This window comes from Styela clava, chromosome 8 (assembly GCF_964204865.1).
Source record: "Styela clava chromosome 8, kaStyClav1.hap1.2, whole genome shotgun sequence".
NCBI lineage: Eukaryota > Metazoa > Chordata > Ascidiacea > Stolidobranchia > Styelidae > Styela > Styela clava.
This window is the reverse complement of record NC_135257.1, coordinates 21,521,636-21,548,597: the sequence shown is the minus strand read 5'-3', so window position 1 is coordinate 21,548,597 and position 26,962 is coordinate 21,521,636. Positions and strand designations below refer to the sequence as shown.

General features: G+C 37.2%; 1 protein-coding gene across 1 annotated transcript; it reads left to right on the top strand.

Moving 5' to 3' along the window:
- Window positions 1-7,890: 7,890 nt before the first annotated feature.
- LOC120329723 (DCC-interacting protein 13-alpha-like) lies at window positions 7,891-23,875 on the top strand. Its single transcript, XM_039396505.2, has 14 exons — window positions 7,891-9,439; window positions 10,236-10,365; window positions 10,876-11,037; window positions 12,092-12,219; window positions 12,802-12,868; window positions 13,565-13,678; window positions 14,835-14,969; window positions 15,048-15,210; window positions 16,891-16,992; window positions 17,261-17,458; window positions 18,260-18,363; window positions 19,179-19,323; window positions 20,156-20,346; window positions 21,256-23,875. The coding sequence occupies exons 1-14, from the start codon at window positions 8,955-8,957 to the stop codon at window positions 21,430-21,432; spliced, it is 2,301 nt and encodes a 766-aa protein (XP_039252439.2). The 5' UTR covers window positions 7,891-8,954; the 3' UTR covers window positions 21,433-23,875.
- The last annotated feature ends 3,087 nt before the right edge of the window (window positions 23,876-26,962 follow it).

Genomic DNA, 26,962 nt, shown 5'->3' with positions numbered 1-26,962 from the left:
CTTCGGATGATTTCATAATACTCTAATTCAGGGCTACTCAACTGGCGGACCGCGGTCCGAATCCGGACCTTTCGAGTATTGGATTTGGACCGCACCTAATTATTTATTTTGGATCATTAGCCCCACTTTTTGAATTTACTATTATAAAATGACTTTCATAGTTTTGAATATATACGAAAAGAACAATAACCCCATAATAAACAATTTTAATTTGCTACTAATCATTAGTCGGTCGAGGAAGTGCTCGTTTAAGGATGACGAAATATCATTTATGGAATGACCGGACCCAAATAATTTTGAAGTTTTGTTTGCGAACCTTCGATGAAAATAGTTGAGTAGCCCTGCTCTAATCAATTACTCAGCCATTTTTTGTCCGATTCGCGTCAAACTTGAAATATATTACATTGATGTAATTCTCTGTACATGCATTTAATTTTTGCGTCAATTGGATCATTTTTCATATCCTAATTGTCTCATTTTTCACTACACCAATAAATATCTAACTTCGGATAGGGGAATCACCTCCCTGCGTCACCGCAACTCGAGCTGAGATCGTAGGGACGAGAAAACGAGAGAAATCACAAGAGAAATCGCATTCGAAAGTTTTAAACAAGAATCGGCAATGGCCACGATTAATTTAGATTATTATTAAGACAAGCATGGCAGTATATGACACATCTGACGTGATGCTAGACGTCCCTCGTTTTGTGAGACACATGGAGTATTTGTTTTATTGAACCAAATGAAGGGAAATTCTTGGAATTTGGATAGTGTGCCCTACTGTATTGCCGAACCCATACTGCACTTTTCTCCGATTCCATTGAGCCTTTACAGTAGAAGACATCATTTATAACAGTTGCATTGCAAACCCTTCTTTACAAGTCTGAGCCTCTATATCGGCACTGCGCAGCAAAACTGAAAAGTAAGGGCAATCCGCAAACTTAACCATTAGATTCCTCGAAAAAAAATAATTTTATTTACCAAAGGAGCAATCGAAATTCAGCAAAAATCCACAGTTTTGATTTGTTGGTTTTTCTATGATAAACCTGTCTTATTGGCTTTTCTCTCATGGATAATAATGAAATATATTTTACAATTCTTACTGCAAAAAATATAAAAAATGGCAGTTGGGAACATACAATGATTTAAATAAAAATTCAATTTGGAACATTAGTTTGCATAATAAATTGACCAAAATAAAACATTCACATTGGTGGATAAGAAATCCTGTTGCATTAGTGACTGAATTTTCAGTGATTTCTCTCTCATCCCCTCGGAGCAAGTAACTATGCAGGCAATTACTGATATGAAGAAGGATGTTATTTTTCTTGACTTGGATCTTCCCAATTTTATCCAATTCCAAATCTTACCCGAGATCTTAACTCTTAATAACAAATGTTTATCCAGTATTCATTCTGTTACAGCTTGCTGAACTTAAATTGATTGTTCCTGGATAAAAGTACCGGTACTCCAAGAATTCAAAATGAGTGTCTGGTTTAGTCAGGATATTAGGACAGGATATACATATTTATCCCGGGGGAGAGAAAAGCGAGGAGTCCAGCAATCCTCTCGCACATGATCATCCTCACATGGGATTCGAACCTGCGATCCCACGAAGGGTAATCAGAGATGCGGTGACGAGCGTATTCCTAACGCTTAGCGAGATGCGCCACACCGTTGAATTTTCCAAAGACTGGAATTTTCAGGTTTTAGTGAATCCCAGATCTTAAAGTTTTGATATATTTGTATTTATTATGTTACAGCATTCCTAAACTTAAATTAACTTTTTCTTATTAAAAATACTCCCAAGAATTCAAAATGGGTGCCTGGCTAAGTCACGCATGGTCCAATCTTGTAAGATTTATTACTGGATTACGATCGGTTCCGACCGGATATAGAGCTGGCTCTTCTGGAGCTGATTCCGAAGTTTACTACGATTGGACTGACGAAAACATGGATGTTGAGGACGAACGAAGCCAGGACGTTGAAGAGCCTTCTGATGGAACTGAACTACGAAGACGAATGACATCTACGACTGACCCTGATCCTAAAGTTGAAAGGTCATCATCAAAATCTGAATCGACTTCTCCGTTGAAATCTGATTGGAATGAAAGTGCAGAACATCCAAAACCAAAACTAGATGTTGCGCCTCCAAATAAGAAATCAAAAACTGAAAACGAAGAGAAGGCGACAAAAGTGGAATTCAAAACTGTTCCGAACCTGCATTTTGGTGATCAGGATGAAATGCCTAAATCTCTTTCTCCAGATTCTGTTATATCAGAAAAAGTGCCCGACAGTCTTGGCCCTGAAAATGCTGATACTAGCACCACTCAGAATTTCGAAAGTAGTTCTGAAAGTAGCGTTTCGTCAGAAACCAGTGAGGATGAAAAAAAAGATTACAAAATCACTCAAAGTTTCGAAGGTTGTTCTGAAGGTCAAAAAGCTATAGTTTTATCTGAAAACGAGACAAAAACTAAAAGTGAAGATGAATTACATGCAATTAATGTTGAAATGGATCCGGATCTTGGAAATAAGGGATTGTCTCCCGAATCAGGGACGAGACCCTCAAATCCAGGATTTGTTGAAGATTCAAGCAAGAAGGTTGAAAAAATGTCTACTGAATTAGAAGAATCTTCTTCAAAATCTCCAATTTCGGATAGTCATAGTCAGAAACCTCCCAGAACAAAACCGTCATCACCTTTAAAATCTCATTTGGTTGAAGATTTGGATGAACGAGACTCGAAACTCAACGTTGCTCCTCCAACTAAAAAAACTAAAACTGACGTAGACAGAAAAGTTCCAACTTCATTGGAGGTGACAGAAAAAATGCATTTTGAATCTGTTCCTGATTTACATTTTGGTAATGCGGATGGGAATTTTTGCCCCGAAACATTATCCCCTGATTCTGTTATGCCAAGAGGAATTCCAGAATCGAGAGAAATGGATGCCAACTCTGGTTATAAGGCTTCATTAGAGGTTGTGGAAAATGCAGAAAGCACTGAGATGACCAATATTACTGATGATTCGAAAATTGATGACCAAGTAAAACAGAAAAGTTTTGAAAGCGATATGACCGATAGTGTGCCACCTGATCTTGTAAAAACAATTCAAAAAGATGGAAATGGCACTTCTGAAGAAGCTGGGTCAGATTCACTTAATCACGAAGTTCCTACTGCGAATAATGTCATTGAGATCATGCAAGATACCCATGGAGCAAATAATGATGACCGAAATGCTCAGGAAAGTTTTGAAGATAATGCTGACGCCACTACATTTACAGAAGCTGATGGAAGTGAAAAAGCACTGCTAGATAATGAATTGGAATCACAAGTAGCTATGTTAGTCGACCCTGATCAATCAAAAGGGTCCAATTGGAAGAAAAATCCCCGCATTCAGGGACAGGCTGACCAAATCAACCTAACAAGCAACGCAGGGGCCCCTGACTGTGTTGTGAAAGTCCTGATTGAGGAAAAAAACAGCACAGAAAGCACCCAGTTTCCTCAAACAGGAGACAAAATAGCAGGAGGTATAGTTCATGATCTCAGTAACACAGTTTTGAGCCAAAATTCTAAAATCGAAACGGAAGGTGGGGTTGAAATATGTGATGCCAAATCAGCTACAAAAATCGGCGTAAGTGTCCCATTAGGGGTGAAAGAATATCTCATTGAGGCCAGTGATGCTGACACAGATAAAACTAACGAAAGTGATGAACAGAAACCTGCGGAGGATATGGAAAATAAAGCAGTTGCATACAAAATATCGAACGAAGAGACAAATGAAGGCAAAAAAGGTTTGGAAAACATCAATGGGGAGTCAGAAATGCTAAAAGAAATGCAAAAAAGTGAAATTGAGACCTCAGAGATTTATGCTGCTGAGGCGCTGATAGAAATTGGCAAAAAAGTTGACGGGGCAATATTTGAACATTCTGCAGAAGGCAATGTATCTATTAATGATGAGATTGTTGCTGTCGACGATGAAATAAAGAACAAACAAGGGAGTGATTTAGTAGGGGAATCCTCCACTGGGCATGATGAAATGGATTTGAACATAAACAAAGAAGAACCAGTATCTGTTGAATATTTCGGCCCCAAAGGGGTTTCGAAATTGGTTGATTATTCAGATGAAGAGGAAATGGTATCTTCTGAAAAAGGAGATATTTTGGAAATTAAAAACCATGATAACATGACTAATGTTGGTTGTGAAATCTCTCCAGGCGTAGATGATGAGCACAATAAATTGGACAACCATGAGCAAGCGGAACAAATCATTACCACCAATGGCAGTGGAGAGCAGGAAAACCTCTTTCAAAGAGAGCAAAAATTGCCGTTAAGAGATAATAACCAAGAGCAGCTTGTATCTAATAACTTTGAATATGTCGACCATAAAGGATCGCCACTCGAAGTCTCCAAAGAGCAAATTGAGCAAAACTTGGCGTTGGGCGATAGTAACCAACAACAGATCGAATCCAACAACTTCGATAATGTCGACCCCAAACAACCACAACTCGATGGCTCTCAAGAGCAAGATAAGTTCATTTCAGAAAACGACGAAAATATTGACCCGAATATTCAACCAAAAATTAACACAAAAACGAAGCAAGTCTGTGTGCAATGGACCGGAAAAGCTAACGAAGTACTTATCACCGGATCATGGTTAGATTGGAAAGATAAAGTCGCTCTACGAAAAACGGATGAAAATCTCTGGTCTGTGAATTTGGATTTAGACAAAAATTTGAAGGACATAGAAATGAAATTTGTGGTTGACGGAGAATGGTTAGTATCACCAGACATACCCACTGTGAAAGATATGAGCGGCAATAGAAATAACTACATAAAACTTATGCAATATTAAGGTAGGAGGATTTGGTTCAATAAAAGGAGACACAGAGTGACAATCGAAAAACAAACTACATTGTTATATCATAAAAACTTTTCTTTGGCGTAATTTAATGTTAACGAAGTGAGTTTTTCCTTGCGATGAGTCAGCATTTGTATTACGGAAACTAAATGCATCCTGAGTTTAAACATTGTCAGGTTGCCACTCTGCGTTATTGAATAGTAATGTCTATATCGGAATAACTGTTATTCAATGGTTTATGTTTTTGTTATTATTAGGTCATACACTGTCTTATGGTTTGTTTATTATATCATAAACCACCATTGTTCACCAATTGTTGAGTGATAAGAGATCCTTTTGTTCCATTATTACGATATGTCCCACTGTGAAGATAGATGGACAATGCATTGATAAACCCAGATCAAATGGTATACTCTTCAGTAGATATTTAGTTATTAGCGTTTTGTTCCGTGGTTGCGCTCGGCATCGGTATTAGAAATATGAAAATGCACTCTCTCATCTTAAAATAGCGCTGACTTCCTAAAATATATTGCCTAAAAGTGTTAAAATATTTTGAAGTGTTTTCATGTCATCTTTCCAAATAAAGCTGTAACCTGGCAGCCCAGTCTGCCCTAAAAAAAAATAAGAAACTATAAATTTGACTTTCCTAAGTTTTAAAAAACTGTCCTTGGCATTAACTAGCAACCCCAGCTGTAAGTATAGACCAAGAGAGGAAACTATCTTATTCAAAAATTATAGTATACATGAAATCTCTTTTGAAAAATTTGAACAGGGAGTTCGATTGTCAAAAATTTATTTGAAGTCAAAACTCCCAAACATGCATGACGTATTTGTTTTTATTACCAGTGAACAAATTATTCCAAATATTTGTCTCATGCCCTAGGGCTGGGAAACAAACAACACTGAAATGACTGTGTCCGAAATGCTCAATGTATTAGCGCCAAGAATTGGCTTAAAAAGCAGGGACTTTCAAAATGAATCGAATAAATTAAAAATAGGTGTTTTTAAATTTAGGCATAATTCGAAAGTGCAGTTGAAATAGTAGTCTCACAAAAAGATAGGATTTGCATATTCATTTCGGGGGAGAGGAAAGCCGTAAGGATGGCTTAAGCATATGGAGAACCACGGCCTCTCGTCCGTTTACCAGTCCATGTCGGGTATGAGATTAGATAGCCAGTTATTGTTTTCAGAAGCATGCCAATAACAATACAAATGACTTCATGTAATTTTAAAAAAGTGTATGAAATAGAGGAAATTGTTGGCAGCAGAAATAATAGTTTCAATTGTATGGATTTTGATATAGTTTTTTTGCCTTTAGGCTAAATTTTGCAGACTAATACACATTCCAACAGCCATTGCGTCATTATTTGCGAACCATTATTTCAGAAAATGCGTTCACCTCTGTGTATCAATATTTAATGTTGTTTACTTTTTCAGTCCAATATTCAGAAGATTTCTCATAAAAGTTTGTATCGATGTGAAATATATTTAGGTTTAAGGATAGCTACAATCGGAGATAAACAAATAGAACATCTAAATAAATAAATAAATTCAAGTCCATGCATCTGGAACAAATAACTGGCTAACTAATCCCATACCGGACATGGACTGGTAACCGTAAGAGAGGCCGGGGTTCACCATATGATCAAGCCATCTTATCAACTTTCCGCTCCTCAGGAATAGATATGTATCGTATATACTCGCCAACTTTACAACACCGTATATACAACTTTTTACCAATGCGCGACCGCTCAGCGTTGCACAAGTCAACAATGTTCAAACGATACAAACTGTCATCCAAGACGCCCGCACGCGCGCACACAAAATTGAACGGCTATTTCTCTCGTTTTCTCGTCGCGGCAATCCCAATATGAGAGAGATCGCTGACGTTAGTAAGTTCTTTATTGTCGGCGCCGATGTCATTTTGGGTGATTTTATGTATATTTGGCAAGCTCTATGACGTGATTGTGATGTCGTAAAAAACAAAATAGGGAGTTATCTATGCAAAAATGCTAGAGAAAGGGCCTTTTAATCCCTAAATTTTCAGTGCGACTTATGTGCGAGTCAACTCTAAATTAAACTTTTTTAAACACAAAACTAATAGTGCGACCTATACGGTGGCGCAACGTATAGGTGAGTATATCCGGTACCGTAAATCTTTCCCTATTGTATGCAGTAAGTTCAATTTCAGCCCTCTTAGCCTTGTGCAGAATTTAAGATGTTAATGTAACATAATTCAAACTGTTTACTTCTGCTAGGCCAGCTTCCTAAGTGTCTTGTCAAATCCACTATTATGATCTAACAATATCCCCCCCCCCCCCCCATGATAAAAAATGTTCAATATTTATATATGCTGTGAATATGTAGCCATTTAACTGTGAATCATTAATATATTCTTCATTGCTAACTGTTAACTATATTAGTATGACAAATGCTAAAAAAAAGTACTGTGCTAAATTTTGTAATTTTTGTTTCATTTTTTGATAAAAAGTTCAATATTTATATACTGGATGTCCATAAAGTCCCTTTACAATTTCAATTTTATTATAAAGGCAGTTTTCAATATATCCTAACCAGGTTTTGTTGTTTTTTAATTAGTAATTGTTAAGGTATTTTCACTTCATTTAATACATCTGTGAAGGACAAAACAATATATCGAATAGATAAATGCTCTTTGCAATTTTAGAAAATTTCAAGACCCTATGGACACCCTATATATATGCTGTGAATATGTAGTTTGCTATTCAACTGTGATTCATTAATATATTTTTCATTAATATCTGTAAACTGTATATTTATATAGCGAATGCTAAAAAAATACTGAGCTGAATTTTGCAATTCTGGTGCCATTATGGCTTTATCCAGTTATTGTGACATAAATTAAGATGAGTCAATACTTTGTGGGATAAAATTAAAGTTTTTGCTATGCCATTTGACTTTAGAAAAGTACGCTGAGGAAAATTCTGTGCAAATTTTCGCAATTTTGATTCTACTGTTGGCTGTTGCTTAATCGAGTCATTGGAATATCACTTAAAATAGTCATCACTTGTGGGAATAACTTGCAGTTTTTTTGCTATGCTAGCTGTGGGAAAGTATTCTGTAGTAAATTCTGTGCAAAATATTGCAATTATGATAAGGAATTCAATTCTGAGGTTATTTGATTTTGTTTGTTGATTTTTGGTATCCAATGCATTTTTTTTTATACCATGCATGGGTGGCATATCACTCATCATGATAATATTTATGATCACGCAGCAGGCCACACCCTTGACACACGAAACCATAAACAATCATCTAAATTGCTACATGATATGTCAGGGTTCTGAGCATTTATTTTTTATTTCCCTCTTGACGTAAATGATTTCTGGTTGTTAACTTATTCTATGCTGCTTTAAATTTTTATAATTTTCTCCATTACAATGTAGCAGCTTCCCTGGCAATCTTTTCTTGAAATGTTCAAGTTTCTCGTGTAAAATAAAGTTTCATAATCCACTTCATTTGCAGACTTGTCAAATTAATTGTTATTTGTATTGTGTGAATATTCTGCCAAATTTATACTTTACTCACATTCTTGAAAGTTCACTGCCAGTATAATCTTCATCTGTTTTGTGCGTGAATATTCTGCCAAATTTTTGCTTTGTTGACAATCTTGAAAGTTCCCTGCCAGAATTATCTTCATTTATTTCGTGTGTAAATATTCTGCCTAGGCTATACTTTTTTCATATTCTTGAAAGTTTCTTGTCGTAATAATTTTCATTCATTTTGTGTGTAAATATTCTGCCAAATTCATGCTTTATTCAAATCCATGTAAGTTCACTGTCAGAATAATTTTCATTTATTCTCAGTGTAGATATTCTGCCAACTCTGTGCTTCGATCACATTCTTGAAGGTTCCTTGCCAGAATAATTTTCATTTATTTTGTGTATAAATATTCTGCCAAATATATTTTTTTCCCAATTTCTTAGTTTCACTGCCAGAATAATTTTCATTTGTTTTGAGTGTAGATATTCTGCCAACTCTGAGCATGGTTTACATTTTTGAAGGTTCTTTGCCAGAATAATCTCCATTTACTGTGTGTGTAAATATGCTGTCAAATTATGTCTTTGTTTATGTTCTTGCAGGTTTTAATTATATTGTTATCTTCATGTATGGCTTCAATTAAACTAGAACTAGCAGATTGTCTGGCTGATAGCCCACAGACTCGGGCCCTTATTGGAGTATTTCAAGAAGATGCAGAGGCTCTAACAAATTATGCACGCGGACTTGAGTATGCGTTCCAGCGTATCGCGTATGCTCAGAACGAGTTAACAGCAGCGACGCAAGCGTTAGCGCAACATTTACGAGAATTCGATTCACAAAAATTCACTCTTACCACGGATAATGATTATATTAGTTCAACAATGCAACAGCTTGCGTCGGAAATCGATCAAGTCTCAACCTTTAACGCCGTGCTCCAAACACAGCTAGTGGAGAATGCGACGTACCACAGTGGTAGATTTGTCGAAAAATATTTAATGCAATATCAAAAGTTGAAAGCGCAATTTGAGTCACAAGATAAAATCCACCAGGAGGCGATGAAGAGGTAAGATTTTTGTTTTAGAATTTAAATAATTTAATATTCAGTACTCCCGATGTATGTGAACCAAGATATGTCGGACGTGGGAACGTAGTATATGTACCAGGTTAGGGTTAGTCATAATTTTATTCCAATTTTCCTCATTTTAGTTCTATTACGAGTTCAGTGATTATCCTAGTGAACCCAGTAGTATTTATATCTGGAATTATGGCCTAACCCTAACGTGGTACACTTACGTTCCGGTGTCCGCCATCTTGGTTCACATACTTCGGGAGTACCCAATATTTACTATTTATTCTAATATACAGTATTCTGAAAAGAGAGAATTATGATCAAACACAAGGGCATAGCCACTTGGAGCAGACTCATTTTGAAATGTAAAAAAAAAAGCGTTTTTATATATCAAACATGATAATTTTCTGTAGTCTCTTTAGACCCTCGTTTTTCGTTGTATAAATTTAACATGAGATATAAATTTTTTGCCATTTGGCAAGAATTGGTATGGTTTTTGTTTACATATCAAACGATCATACATTAGGCTACGTTCATTTCAACAAAGCAAATTGAATGTCCATCAACAAGTTTATTGCGTGGTTAAATTTAAAATTTTCAACGAAATTGTGGGGCCTTTACCATTATACTATATGGGCCTCACTTAGAAAACGTTGCGACCACAGTCCTTGGGGATCTCAGGACACGGCACCTCATCTTACACTTCTCTTCTATCCACTGATTGAGCAAACTATTGTAAGATACATACATAAATGATAAAGTGTTTTCCAACTAAGCAAAATTGTTACAGGGCAGCGAAGTTATCCAAGAAACGAATCAGTGAGTCATCGTGGCAGGAATCGACTGATCATTTACACATTGCAAGGAAAGCTTTCCATGAAACTTCAATGAATTATTGTGCAACAATGAATCTGTTACAGGTCAGTTGTTTTGTAACAATAATGAAAATTTACATACACCCTAAGTTGCACTCTGAACAAAGCTTTTTACAACTCTTTACAAGCTCTTCCTGGAAACTAAATTTATCATTTTTATCCTTATCCATGTAGCCAAGAGGGTCGAAACCCCCCCTATTTGAAATGTAAAAAAAAAGCATTGGACAAAAAAGCATAGCAATGTTTCGTAGCTTGAAAGCATTTTAGACCCTCAAGACTTAAGAACCCACATTTTCCAACGGACCCGCTGTTACGTTCAAACTTGGCAATTAGAAATTTCAGTGCCTCACCCCTTTGAGAATTCCTGGCTATGCCCATGCTCTTATCCCTGGTTGCCATTCTTTTAATTTTTTGTCTTGTGCCTTGTTTAGGGGTTTGGAGTTCTAATGTGTGAACACCCCCCCCCCCCCACAAAAAAAATTAGGAAAAAAAAAATTATTGTTGTTTTTGAGGACCTCAATTTTTTTTATTATGTACATTATTTTCAATTACCAGGCTCGCAAGAAAACTGGACTCCTTACACCACTGGTTGGTTACGTTCAATCACAAGTAGGGTTTTTCAAAATGGGGGCGGAATTCTGTCAACCTGAACTCGAAGAATATTTATCAAAATTAACGGAAAATTTACAAGAAGTTGAAAAGGACACTGTTACAGCTGTAAGTGCTGGTACATTGATTCTCTGGTTCACGTCCCTTCTCGAGTTGTTTTTTGTGACTGGATCGCTGCTTTCTTCTTAGTGGCGATGCGCTTCATATGTTATGGCCTCCATGACAATCCATGCATCTAAAAAGAATTATGATGAAAATGAAATCATATCTTACCTATCGGTATCTTATAACTCATTAACTTTTCCTATACCCGATATGGACTGGTAATCTGAAAATTATTGTCTGTATGATTACTTATATGTAGTATACACACATGGGTCAGGAGGCTTGGTTATTACTTATCAATTTTAATCGGTAAGTATGTTGATAGGTGTTTGTCTGTCTGTCTGTCTGTATGTATGTCTGTTAGATGAATGCGATATCTCATGAAAGCGAGATTGGATCGGCTCCAGATTTTGCATGTGCATTCATCATATCTCGGACCAGAAGCCTATTGATTTTGGATGAATTATGTAGTATAATTAGCGAGTTATTAATTAATTAGTGATGGGACACAAGGTGTCACTATGGAGTAAGAGCACTGTTTTGGGGGATCCCCTAACTTTCGATCGATAAGTCTTCGGTCTCTGACCGATATTCTCGTCTAACTGGTGTTGCATACTCACACTCACAAATAATGATCAATTAATTATTGTTAAATCATTATTTTCTGTTGCTTTAAAATATATCACAGTATTGACTTTGTTTGCAATAATAAAGTCTCTCCCTCTCATTGCATCTCTGATCACGTTACCAGAGTTCTAAAATGTCATGCCTGAGAAAGTTCGCAAGTTCCAGTTTGGGGCTAAAGAATTATGTGCAGAAGTATGAATGTTTTTGCTTAGAATCAAACTAAGAGAATTTGAGTGTTTGTTATTTGAACCAGGTCTGCGGAGACGGAGTCGGGTATTCAAACTCCCTGGAGTTAGAAGTTGAATTTGGAGTCGAATTTCTGAATTTACCAGAGTTTGACTGAAAGGATGAACCTTGGAATAGAACCCGGTCTCTGTACCTCTTCAGGCCTAACGCCTTGACCATTATAAACGATATTCTTCTATTTCAGGAACAAGAAAACGTTTTATTAATCGATCGAATAGACGGAGAGAGCACGAGAGCTTATATTCCGGACCCTCCACCTGCAATGGACTTCCCTGAACTACCGGTATCAAATAAACTGACACAGATAAGTGGGTGGGTAGAAAAATCATTTTGTTCGTTACAGTGAGTTGAAAGAGTCCCCAAACAAGTAATCCTGTCGACTATAGTGAGGGATGCCCAAATTAAATCTAGTCCAAACTAGATTTAAGTAAATGTTTGAGTTGAGTTAGTCTGTTGCTTTATCAGCTGCTTCATTTCAGTTGCAAGGTGTCGTTGACTAGATTTCGCGATCCCTCGTCAACTGCAACAAGCGGATGACTGTTTTTGTGATTTGTTACATGCCTTGGTACTCCAGTAGTGTATGGTTAGGCTATAATTGTATTTCGCTTTTAGTTCTATCGGGAGTTCGAGGACTGTCTGTGTTAGCCAAGTGAATATACCTTCTGTCTGTACTCCATAGGTTTCAGTCCCTTCACACAACTTAATGTAAAATATGCAAACAAAATTAGTTACCGTACACACACCTTTGGAGCGCCCATGCCTTTATATGGCTGCGCCAGGGGTCCCAATCGCTTACTTAAAGAAGCCCCGCACTGGACTATTAGCAGTAAAGTAGTTTAAAACATGATTCGCTACTCAGACCGACTTTGATTCTATGTCTTTCATTCTTTTCAGATATTTATTTGCCAGAAGTCACGGTGTCTTCATGAATCAATGGAACCAGAGATACTATTTCACGCAGGTAACATCACATATCTATTCGAAAAATTGGCCATTTTGAACATGCTGGAAGTTTACCTATCAGTTTTATCATGACCTGATAGGACTAAAAGTTAAATTTCACTGCCAGATGGCATGTCATTCATCATATTCACATTTTCTCTTCCATGATATAAATATGGAAGCCATCTTTATCTTAACATAGAAAACCTGTAAAAGGCAAAGAAAAACTTTATATCAGTTTTTCTATCTCTCATACGACGGTCATACCAAATAAAATTATAAAATTTTTACTCTAAGGAGGAAACCCAATGCAGGGTGAGGGAAGTACCTTGGCTTAAACCATTTTATCAGCTTTCCTCTCCACCTTAATAATTTTGAAATTCCTGCCATCAGCTCGTTCAACGATGGAATCCTTTTTTCAAGTGAAGAAATCTAATGCAACAAGGGCGAAATGTGGTGGCAGATAGGTTTAAGTATGTAGTTCCCAAAGTTGATTGATTTTCAATTAAACATTCTAATTGACCAAATTAGAAGCAGAAGGATATTTGCAGACGGGGAGACGGGTGCCTGCAAGGGGTTGATATGTTCGACAGGTCATATTAACTCGCTTCTGGTCTGCGAATGGCAGTCCGGGAACCACTGGTTCAAGTCATTTAATCAGTTCTCCTTTCCCCCAAACTCATTTTATTCAATGTTAGAATTCTGTTCTATGCAGGGGGGAAACCTAATGCAACAAGGGAGTAATGAGGTGGCCGGTGGATTAGTGATGGACCTGGATGGCTGCACCATTGTTCCTATTGAAGCAGATGATAGAAGATATGTGTTCCAGGTGAGGCATGCTAGAGAATTTTTGATGTCAATGAAAGGAAAATTTTGTTGCAAGTTTGCTTGTGTGAGGATACAAGTTCTTGAATGTTGCATCGAGTGTAAAAACTGTATAATGTGACTCCAATATGTACCTATTCTGTAACCCTCAACATTAATGTACTTCTATTCAGGCGTTTCCTAGGAACATCTCCCCCATTCACTCCTCACTTTAGTACTCCTCACTTTAGTACTATATTTAGTTTGATTTTTAATCTTGTTGGACCCAATGTTAGACTATTCATAGGTGTCGTTGCTTGATAACCAATGCTGGTTTATCGCGTCCCCATTCACCCTGAAATGCATTATTTTCCTATCTTTTCTTATCTCGTTCTGTATGTACAATGTGTATTTCTTATATGGTGATAAAATAAACTAGAATATCGGTTAGAAACCGTAGACTTATCGATCGAGGGTTAGGGGATCCCCAAAACAGTGGTCTTACTCCATAGTGACACCGTGTGTCCCATCACTAATTTATTAATAACTCGCTAATTTTGAGACATAATCCATTCAAAGTCAATAGGCTTCTGATCCGAGCTATGATGGATGCACATGCAAAATTTGGAGCAGATTCAACCTCGCTTCCGTGAGATATCGCGTGCATCTAACACACAGACAGACATACAGACAGACAAATACCTATCAACATACTTACCGATCTTAAGATCGATAAGTAATTACTGATTACCAGTCACACATTCCTCTATCCAGTATTACTTAACATTCCTATCTGGGCTTACTATTTTACTATTTAGTGGTCATGCTATCTTTTACTGGGGCATATATATACCCTATTAGGTGGCCCTCATTCTGAAACTGGGAAGTAGATGCATAGTATCCCTCAAACTTTCTACATGTGCACCTTTGGCCTTGATATGTTCCTTCGACCCTTTATTCAATATTTCGTAATGTGTCCCTCTGATGGACACTTATTTGGTATCCCTTGGCACTGTAACCCTTTTCTGTAGTTTCTAACCCGTAACTTGGAAGACTTGTAAAGCCACAATCGGTAAACATAGATACCCCCATTATTAAGTATTATTTGGCATGGTTTCTGGGGAATATGTACCCTATTAAAAATCTTTTCACTTGTATTCGTGATGCATTTTCAATTACAGATAACATCACAAGATGGCAAACAGAATGTGATATTACAAGCTGAGAGTAAACACAACTGTGCGCAGTGGGTCGCCACTATCAGTAATATTTCTAAAGGATTGTATCTTGCTAACGATCCGAGCAAAGCAGCTGAAGTGAGTGTATTTTTTTAAATTCATAATTTTTTTTCTCAAAAAGGCACTGATATTTCACATTTATATTTTTCTATCTAGCTAATGCAAGCAGCAAGCCAATCTCCTGAGCCTGTTTCTCAGCCTGCTGCAACTCCTGCTGCCAATGTTGAGCCTGAAGTCGCTCAAGCGCAACCGAAAAATGAACGGACTTCGTCTCAGTCAAGCGACTTCGAAGCAAAACATGAAGCATTTAAACCAGCAGGTTTGGACTCTAGCTTTGCATTTTTCTACTTATATATATATTACGGTGCTGACTAATCGAGATTAAATTGCCAATGCCGTTACTTGGAGCAAGGTGGCCGTGTGTATAGATTCTCTAAAAGAAGCCCCAGAGCCGTGCGAGAGAAACCTAGAGGATCCACGTGCAATTTGTTTGCTTATTAAAAAGAATATTTTTTAAATACAAGGCAGCTGTTACATCCGAGTCTAAATAAAGTCATTTTAGTTTACTCAGAAACATTAATCGGTGGGTAGCAATGTGTTTTTAATTTTATAAATTTTTGCGAGGCTCCGTAAATATTAGTCAGCCTCTTCGCTGGCTTCAGAACACGGAGTGTTTGAGAACCTGTTGCCTAGTGAATAAAGCGTTACAACTTACACCCAACTATGATAACATTACAGGTAGGACTGGGCATTATAAATCGAATAGTAAATTATTCGGACCATTTCAGACAAAAAATTCAAATTGCTGCCATCTTGTTTTTTATTTGGCCGCCAAAGTCAGGGTGGATTCCTCAATTTTTTTATTGAAGCTAAATTTTCTACAACGGAATTCTGACGCATGTCTTATCTTTTCTATTATTGATAAAACATGTTATTTTTTGTATGTGAACGCTCAGCAAACTTCTTTTAGTAGTGGATTCCATGTTTCCAGTTATAGTTTATATTTCTGGAGGGACACATCAGAATAAAAAATTCACTCACAATTAAATATCTTCGAAGTATTCGGGATTCGAATTGATTTAAAACAATATTCGATTCAATTCTGAAATTATCAGGTATTTGAAAATTCCCAGCCATAATCACAGGTTAAGGTTTCTGATACAATTTTCTTGCCACCACCTCTACAGGAGTGGTGACTCCTCTACGGCCCATGGGCCGGGGCCACGGCCCATCTAATTGAGCCACATGGGCCGTGGCCCATCAGGGTATGGGTCGCGGCCAATGTTCCCTCTAATTTTTGTAGTATGTGTGTGCAGTAATTTTGGTGTGTGCGCACTTTTTTGGTAATGACTAATATTTGTGCAAAAATCAATGAAGAAATTTTGGCATTCTAACCGGGTAATGAGTGGGCTTATTAAGAAAATTTTGGTTATTCAAGTTTTTCTATATATTGTAAATGCTTTAGTGAAGGCTATATGTATCAGTAGATAACAATGAACATACATGGAAAATAATAAATGAAATTGATTGTAACAGATGGTTTTATTTGAATTCAAATAAAGGGTGAAAAAAGAACAAAAGAACATTGTTACATTACATCGAAATACGTCTGTGCGCAGTAAATCTATGCGTGTGCGCAGCCTCTGAAAGCTGTGTGCGCGCACACACCTTAGAGGGAACACTGGTCGCAGTCCTTTCAGGAAAAATTCAATTATCTTACCAAAATTTTCAATTTTCACAAAATTGTCAATATTCGAACAAAAAAAATATACTCCTGTAGTATGTGTACCAGGTTGGGGTTAGGACAAATAAAATTTCAGATTTTTCACATTATAGTTCTATTATGAGTTCGGGGACTGTCTGTGTTAGCCATGTGAATAGTCCCTTTACACAATTTGATGGGCCGTGGCTCCGGCCCATGGGCCGCAGAGGAGTCACCACTTCCACTCCACCACTTCACCCTTATTTGTAGTTAGCACACTATTATCCTTCTTGTCAGGTATGTTTGAAAGATTGAAAAATGCGGCAACATCCTTGATGCAGCCTTTGAGTAAAAACGAACAGACCGGAACAGGCGGCAGCAGACAACCTTCTGGTGATGGTAAAGTATTTTTTTATATTCTGTTATACACACAGTGAAAGGTTCCAATCGTAAATTGTTTCAATTGAATAATTTCAAAATTAGTAAAAATTGAAACTTGTATTTTTACTGAAATAATAACAGACAAGCATCCTATTTTAATAACAGTCATTAAAAATTGTCAACCAATAATCAAAGGGGCACATTCGTAAACTTTGCCATGGGCGTCGTTCTGCATAAATACGCTACTGTATGAATATGTCTTATAACAAAGAATTCTATACATCAGGAGACCAGATATCACGAGACACCACAGACTCTGATTTAGAAGCTGTAGTAAATTCTGGGTTCCCAGTTCTATTCGATCTGCCGTCACCTGCGTCTCAAACAACACAGCAACAAGATGATGGACAGAAACCAGCTGAAAGCCAGGATAACGCCACTCAAGAAGGGTCCATGTCTCCCACAAGAGAGAATCCTTTTGGAGGTGAGAAAAGGTGTAATTCTGAAATATGTGTTCGTCCACTGGGCCCATTTTTAAGCAAAAAGATCCTCTCTTTAGTTATGCCAACGTTGGGGAGTCCCAATCTCCAGTTGAGAACAGCTGTCTTAGTGGTTTCCTGCAAAGTTGCGCAATGGTGCGTCTTCTTAAATTCTTAGAGAATGTGTTTGTGGCCTTGCTCTTTGATCGAATTTTCGGTGCTCCAGAAGTATGCGCACCAAGATGTCGCTCAACCTGAATCCCAACCGGTACACACATTCTATGTTCAGGTTGTGCGCCATCTTGGTGCGCATACTTCTCGAGGTCCGAATTTTTCATGAAAATAAAAGAATATAGTTACATAATAAAATTTCACACTTCTGAGGATTGCTGGATTCCCTTTTTGTTACAGGGATTTTATGTGAGCACTCTCCATTTATGTTTAAAGAGGCGCTCACATAAGTATATTACATAATGTTCATATACTCTTTTCGCTGCGTTAAATCTTGCTCTGTGATAAATTTTAATCCGTTTTGAATATGGAAAAACTATATTTTTTGTGTTGCCCAGCTAGATGTCTGAAGTTGGTTTTATCTTATATGACCCACGGACAAAAAATGTTCCACACCCTTGGTTTATGGCTTCCACTGCCACCCAGTCTTCTGATACGTATGCCGCTTCATTTTTAGAAGAATCAGAATAGGCTATATGCAGAAGCTCTTCACTTCACAACTCTCACTAGAGTCCTCCCTTGTCTAAACCATTGAAACCATCTTGGCTATCGGCCTGACCTATAACCTTTTCTAGGTGAGGAAGGAGACGAAGAAGCACCTGCTACAAAATCTGGCAACCCTGGACCTGACTCAAGCTTTCGTGCAATGTATGTTGTGAGATTTATTGGCTGCAAACAGGTATGTAACTTGAATACTATGAAAATCCATACATAATATCCGGAAAAAGGAATATCCATTTTGCTAAGCATTATGAGCTCCAGCGGTTAAGCTGATTTAAACCAGAAGGATAGGTTGATGTGTAAGAAGAGAACTGTTCTTCTTACTTATTCTTGACTCCCAAGCTCAAAGCCATTCGAAAATCGAAACGAATTTAGGCTCCGACTACGAATTCAAATCCCAAAAAAGCAAATTTTGATATAAAAACTAGAATTCGGTTGGAAACCGAAAACTTATTGTTCGAAGGTTAGGGGATCCCCCGAAACAGTGGTCTTACTCCATAGTGACACTGTGTGTCCCATCACTAATTAATTAATAACTCACTAAATATACGACATAATCCATCCAAAATCAATAGGCTCCTGATCCGAGCTAAGATGAATGCACATGCAAAATTTGGAGCAGATTGAACCTAGCTTTCGTGAGATATCGCGTGCATCCAACACACAGACAAACAAACAGTCAAATACCTATCAACATACTTACCGATCAAGATCGATAAGTAATAACTTAGCATATGCAACTCTTCCTTAAGAAATCTGAGAAATCTTAGTGTATTTTTGACTGTTTGTTGAAAATTCTGTCATGATTGTCACTATGAAACTTCTGCAATTCTGTCATCCAACTTCGAACAATTTAAAATTGTGACTCTGTGGGATTCGAAAATACGACTCCAACTTAGATTTCAAAAAACACTTGCCAGATTCAAACATCCTTGTCAATACACATTAAAAGTTATTGGCTTATAAATGCCTTTTAAAATTATTTTTTCGCAGGTTGAGAGCGAGATTCACAATGGTTACGCAATCATCTCTGATTCAATTCGTTCAATAATGGCAGCCCGAGCTCTTCACAACATTTTTTCAATGAATGAGCTCCACCTAGTGGTTACTGATGGTGCAATACGATTGGTTGATCCAGGTAAAATAAAACTTGGTGTTGGTATCTTATGCAAATCACCAATTTTACCATAAATCTGAGTACATAGCGTTCCAACTTTCTATAGTTACTTACCTTCAGGCCGTAGCGTAGATGGGTTGTTGCGTTTTAACAAGGGTGTCTAAAATCTAAACGCACAATAATAGCTCGTAGGGTAGCGCTAACGCACAATAAACGAAAGATGGGTAGTTTGCGTAGCCAGGGATTTGCAAGGGGAGGGGAAGTCTGAAATATTTTAATTGCTAAGTTAGACCGCAACAACTAGGTCCAGTGTGCTGACATGGTAAATTTGCGAAAACGCTTAATCATCATCGAATATCTTTTGATGGCTGTATGAATGATACAAGAGATTATCATTAGCCATAAGATTATGTTGTCTTGTTGGATTTATGTCTCCAAGAGATGTATATGAAATCTTACCCTACTCTGAGATGGATCATAATAAATTAAATTGCCATGTATGGCAAAAATATTGAATGTTTACAGTGGGTTTACTATAAATCAATGTATGATTAAGATGTTTTTTTTTTATAAGTATGGGATTCACATATTGATACCGGGGGATAGGAAAGCTGAAACTTTATAGAATTATGGATGTGGATCATGCTAGCATATGTCATCTATATAAATCTGGAATCATACCATATAATGGTCTCAGGAACTTACTTAACTCAAATACACACCCTTATTGGTGACACGCTCGATAACCATTACTATTTTATCGTCTGAAATGCATTATTTTTATTTTTCCTCACTGTTTGTACACTCAGTATTTTCGGTTGTGTGAAAAAATAAACTACTAACTGACTTTCAGCAACTCAACTTTGCCGGGAAACCTTTCCTATCAAAGAAATCCTGCAAGCCGCACACCATCGTGAGAATACGAGACTGTTTGGCTTCATTTCTCGTTCAATGTCTGTCAACACAGGAGTTGTGAATATGTGTTACGCGTTCGAAAGCAACTCTGATGGTGCCGATGTCTGCTGTGCAATTGCTACAGCCCAGGTGAGGATTGCGTAATTTTTGCTGTGTATTGCGTAATTGTTACTGTGTATTGCACAATAGTTATGTATTGCACAATTGCTACTGTTTATTATGCATATGGCATTGAAATAGTGCGCAATTGTTGCTCAGTATTGTGCTAGGATTTTTGCTTGTCTGGCGTTGCAAATATTTGTAGGGCTACAGTCCTGGTAAAGACTACGCAATTGTTACTTCTCTGCACAGGTATTGCACAATTGCATATAAAAAGTACAGAAGTTCTGCATTTTGGTTGCCTATTTCAACTGATCAGGCTTATTGCCAAATTTTTTTCCTGTTTTGCTCAATTTTCTGTTTAAATCAGGGGTGTGCGAACTGCGGCCCGCAGGCCAAGTGCGGCCCGCAAGAAGAAGTTGTGCGGCCCGCAGAGAAATACCAATTTCGAATGGTGTACCCGCAAAACGAGTATTTATTCTTTTTCGTCGCAAAGCCCATACCAGTCATATTAGCAAAACAAGCTAGCAAAATTCTATTGCAAAATACACAATTTATATTACAAAAACGTGTTTCTCACTGCATTCGTTTGAAGTCGGTGTGACAAAAAATTTAAATAGCAGTTTCTTCAGAAGTTTATGCGTTTTAAATCTACTATTTCTGCAAGAACCCCTAATAATGCCGTAAGATCCATAGCAAATATAGGCAATTTTTGTGCTTGCAACTACCAGAAAGTCTAAATTAAATAAAGGTGCGGCCCGCGGCTTCACCCAGTTACTTGTATTTGGCCCGCCAATAAAAAAGGTTGCACACCCCTGGTTTAAATCAAAGTTGATAGTTTCAATATGTTGATCACTCAGTCGTTTCATTTAGTGGAATCTTCACAAAACTTTTATATTCAGCCCTAATCCTTTCCAAAAACTATTTTAAATGTTATAGGTCATGGTTCGAAGTTTAATAGAGCATGATGAGATTGAACGCCAGAAGGAGCTAGAGAGCGATTTAGAAGAGCAAAGTAAATTACTCGCTCAAGCGAATCTCGCCGATGAGAATGAGTCAGCGAATGATGACACGGCGAAATTGGAAGCTGAAGACCTAACAATGCAAGACTCGTAAAAATATTAAATTTCATATCGTAATCAAGTTTCACACAAATTATATTTCAAATAAAGTTCATGTTAAAGCTACTTGCCCTGGGCAGGGAATCAGTGAACTGCGACCTGGCAGAATTAGCATTTGCTAAATTTGATTGAATTGCTCTGGCCAGTCATGCTCGAATTGAAATTTCTTCTACAGAGTAAATGAGGCATGATTGAGCAGAGGATTATAATGATTGTGGACTTTTGTGGAGTGGGTCTACCTTCAAAGCATTTCATAGTATTCCCGGCTGGAGAATCCAACGTACAGAATCGGCATGACAGATTATACCTGATGACAGAAGAGTTTGACGTTGGGTGAAAGTCCCTAAACCCCAAGCCATGTGGAGTTATCCAGTCCGGGGCTTTCCAAACTTTTGGGCTCGCTACCCCCTCCAATATATCAAGATTTCTGCGACTTCGTTGGCATTGTTATGCAATCGCACTGCTTCTCAGAGGCGCAGTTCTTACCACTTCATGGTGGCTCCTGCCACGAACGCGTCGTCTCTTGCCATAGTTTTATGGCAGTGGCATCGGTATATTCACAAAGTCATGTATGAGAGTTTTCAGTTTATCATGCGAAATTATATCTAGTTAACCTCAAACCTAACCCTAAATCCATCAAAACTGTATCCATAAGGAAAATGTTCCAACTTATCCAAAAATTGTCACCATCAGGGGCAGTCCTGCCATTACAGTCAACATGCCTTGGTTTGTGGCGGCGAAATTTAACCTGTCATTGGTTTTAATTTTGCTGCCATGGTATCCTCCTCACGCCATTGGTTTGTGGCAGCTAAGAAGTCAGCTGCCATGGTTTGACCATAGAGGCCATAGTTTGGAAATCCCGCCATGGTTTTGCGACAGCTTCAGACGCCACAAAAAACTGCACTTGGTTACTCAAGTCTTTCAATCAAAGTTGTTTTGATCAGTCATGCTTCATTGGTTTCTGTTGGCAGAATACTTTGAACCCCATAACAATGCCATTATTCTGCCAAGTCATGCTTGATTAATTTCATATCACGATTGCAATTACCACTTCAGTTTGCAATTATCGATGTAATGTAGAAAACAGTATATGTGTTTTGTGCCTTGTTTTGTCTAATTTATCAAACTGCTGAATATGTCTTTTAAAATGGAATTTAAAAGTAAAAGAAGTGGGGCGTGGCCAAGCAGAATCACTCATACTGTTTGTAGTGAGATTTATTTTGACTAGTTATGCTTCACTGATTTCTTGTGGCATACCAGTCATGATCCTAATAGAGTAAATTTATACTTTGTCTCAACTTTATATATCAGGATTGCATTTTAAAATTGTGGCTTCGATAAAACGAATTACGTAGTCACCAATTTTGATGAACAAACAAGAAATCTTTAAAACTCTTTACGTGGTGAATTGAAATAATTATACTCCACAGAGAAGTGGTTTCCGATTTAACAACATTCAATTTCATTTATACTTATCGTGTTATTAATGTTGAGTGCATGGAACCGGATGTTTGTGGAAGCAATACCCACTGGTCACAGTGTAACAATGCGTAGCCCTGAGGTTTACTAACACTTAATTATCCTCACATGCAACTCAAGCACTCTGTATGTGCGACTAATTTCAAAATATTTCCAACCTGAACCTTGAATTTTTTTCTATCCTAATATGTACAGCCAAAATTCTCACTCGTAATCTTTACCTTAAGGATTTGAACTCCCAACTCAAAATAGTCTTTCATGAGAGTAATATTTTTCTAGTAATACTTGATAGGTTTGTGGAAATATTATATATGCGGAAATATTTCAGTGGCCCATTGGGAACAGGTGGACAAGATGGAATTTTTCTGCTTGACATGGCATTTGAACTCGCAATTTGAAGCTATTATGCTAATATAAACAGATTGTTTACCTTTCTCTTCTGATGATCATGAGTAACTTTTGATAAAAAAGGCCCCCTTCCTCACAAGAAATGTTACATCTCTTTGTTCAAACCTGCAAGAAACTTCTGTCAGCTATCATTGGAAAGCTTGTTTTGGCCGCTTTCCATTAATTATCGATAGAGACACACAGCGCATTTTTTTCTCATTCTAAGGCGAGGGTAGGAGAAAAATTCGAAAATCTTTTCGGAAAATTAGTTTTAACTATAAGTGCTGTAGTAAACACATGCGAGATTAAAGAAATATTCAACATATCCCGGGCGAAAGAGTGGAATCCAGCAATCCTCTCGCCTGTACTTCTTGGGCAAAAACCTGTCTCCGACTGGAGTAGTCGTGGAATGGCCAGAGTTCTCAATCCTTGCATGATACAAAGCAAATGAAAAAATGTCTGATCAGAATCCTTAGCAATGAATGTCTGATGTTGTATTACACTTTAATGTTTCATCATTTTTATTCTAATTCTATCATCTATATATATTAAAAAATCGTAAGATGTGAAAATTTTGCTTCATTTTTGTTTTCTTGAAGGGGGCTGGTCAGATATTATAAACTTTCACAGGCATTTGAAGTTATTAAGATTAGATTTGAGGATTGGTGGAAAGGCTGATGGACAGTTTTAATTTGGTAGCTATGATTTGTACGATTATGGGCAATAAGGAATAAGGAAAATTGGAAAAAAATTATCGCCTAACCCTAACCTGTTACGTTCCGATGTCCGCCATCTTGGTTCGCATACTTCGGGAGCACCAAAATTAGTTTTAAAAAACTGGGGTTGTTAAAAAAAAAAGTTTGGAATCACAGTTTTACTTCATCATAGCCTTAAAATTTGGCGGCGGTTAGCCCATGGGTTCCCAACCTATTTCTTCTTGTGGCCTATTTTCAGCCTTAGAAGAAATCTTAGACCCACTAAACTTTTACTAAAACCTCAATATCATGAAAATTTTAATAATAAAACAATACAGTAAAAGTGTTGATGACCAGACTAATTATCAGCTTGTCAAGTCAACTTTCAAACCTTGGTTCAACTTAAAGCGTAAATCTTCTCTCGGCCATCATTTTTATTCTAACTATCATCTGTATATGTGAAAAAGGTGTTTTATTTGAGATGCCTATGGTTGATTACAGAAATGTATATTGCTATAAGTGCTGTAGTAAACAAATGCGAGATTAAAGAAATATTCAACATATCCCGGAAGAAAGAGTGGAATCCAGCAATCCTCTTGTCTGTACTTCTTGGGCAAAAACCTGTCTCCGACTGGAGTAGTCTTGGAAAGACCAGAGTTCTCAATCCTTGCATGATACAAAGCAAATGAAAAAATGTCTGATCAGAATCCTTAGCAATGAATGTCTGAAGTTATATTACACTTTATTGTTTCATCATTTTAATTCTAATTCTATCATCTATATATATGAAAAAATCGTAAGATGTGAAAATTTTGCTTCATTTTTGTTTTCTCGAAGAGGGTTGGTCAGATATTATAAACTTTCAACAGGCATTTGAAGTTATTAAGATTAGATTTGTCAGGATTGGTGGAAAGGCTGATGGACAGTTCTAATTTGGTAGCAGTTCCTGATTTGTACGATTATGGGCAATGTGTTTTACTTCTGTGTGTTTCCGAACATATGGGTGTGACTCAAAACTGGGGCCCCTGCAAATTTTCTTGCGTCGCTTCGTTTTTTCAACAAAAATCTTAAAATTACTAATTTTATTTTCTAATTAATTTTATATTCAATATTAAATGTTTCTAAATAGTAATTGTAAATATATAATTAAAAACTCACTGAACGCAAGCAAGCACACTGCCTTCTCACTTCGGGATAATTTCTGACGAAATAAATCTAATGTGATAATGATTGTTTTATAATAATCATTAAGTTTGAAAAGTACAACATGGTGTTTCGTATTTGATCAGAGGTTGTGTGAGATTTTATAAAATTTGGGGGCTCCCGAAGTATGCGAACCAAGATGGCGGACATCTGAATGTAATATGTGTACTAGGTTAGGGTTAGGCCATAATTTTAGGTATAAATACTACGGGAGGCTTTTGGCTAGTCTTCGAACTGATAATTGGACTAAAATAAGGAAAATTGGAAAAAAATTATCGCCTAACCCTAACCTGTTACCCATGTAACGTTCCGATGTCCGCCATCTTGGTTCGCATACTTCGGGAGCACCAAAATTTGTTTTAAAAAAACTTGGGTTGTTAAAAAAAAAAGTTTGGAATCACTGTTTTACTTCATTATAGCCTTAAAATTTGGCAGCGGTTAGCCCATCGATTTCCCAATCTATTTCTTCTTGTGGCCTATTTTCAGCCTGAGAAGGAATCTTAGACCCACTAAACTTTTACTAAAACCTCAATATCATGAACATTTTAATAATAAAACAATACAGTAAAAGTGTCATGACCAGACTAATTATCAACTTGTCAAGTCAACTTTCAAACCTTGGTTCAACATAAAGCGTAAATCCTCTCTCGGCCATCATTTTTATTCTAACTATCATCTGTATATGTGAAAAAGGTGTTTTATTTGAGATGCCTATGGTTGATTACAGAAATGTATATTGCTATAAATTTTAATCTCTTTGGCTGAAATTGTGTGGCTGTGGATTTTTATGCTTGTCCAGAGAAGAGATGAATATGTTGGCGTTTTTGGTCAATAAATTTCAAATCAAATACTGGAAAGATGTATATTTTCAACTGCAATTGGTTCTCCATACACAAAAATTACTGAAAATATAAAATAGAATTGTTGGGTTGTCACACATGATGTATCATCAATAGGAGTCATATGTCAGAATTATCGTTTTGAAAATATGGCCTTATTAATTCTACAGGAGTGGTGACTCCTCTAAGGCCCATGGGTCGGGGCCACAGCCCATCTAAGTGGGCCACATGGGTTGTGGCCCATCAGGAAAAATTCAATTATCTTACTAAAATTTTCAATTTTTACAATATTGTCAATATTTAAACCAAAAAAAATATTGTACTCCTGTAGTATGTGTACCAGGTCAGGGTTAGGACAAAATATTTTGTTCAGATTTTTCACATTATAGTTCTATTATGAGTTCAGGGACTGTCTGTGTTAGTCATGTGAATAGTCCCTTTACACAACTCGATAGGTCGCGGCCCATTGCCTGATGGCCTCGGCCCATGGGTCGCAGAGGAGTCACCACTTCCACTCTATTAATTGATTCGATTTGCTCAGCCCCGTCGACAGTTGAATGTATTCAAACCACATTCGCCATCCACGACAAAGCCCATCAATGAACCACCTAACCCATTTTTCCTCCTTAAACAAACGAGAATATCGGTCGGAGACTTATCGATCGAAACTGCAGTTTCGATGCATGACTCTATAGTGACACCGCGTGTACCATCGCTAATTAATTAATAACTCTCTAATTATACGGCATAATTCATCCAAAATCAATAGGCTTCTGGTCCGAGATATGATGAATGCTCATGCAAAATTTGGAGCAGATTCAACCTCGCCTTTGTGAGATATCGCGTTCATCTAACAGACAAATACCTATCAACATACTTACCGATCTTAAGATCGATAAGTAATAAATGAGCACACAAAAAA

Coding starts and splice junctions, on each gene's coding strand:
- LOC120329723 (XM_039396505.2), top strand. CDS start 8,955: ATGTCTTTGTTTATGTTCTTGCAGGTTTTAATTATATTGTTATCTTCA. Junction 9,440..10,235: donor CACCAGGAGGCGATGAAGAG/GTAAGATTTTTG, acceptor AAATTGTTACAG/GGCAGCGAAGTTATCCAAGA. Junction 20,347..21,255: donor GTGCAATTGCTACAGCCCAG/GTGAGGATTGCG, acceptor TAAATGTTATAG/GTCATGGTTCGAAGTTTAAT.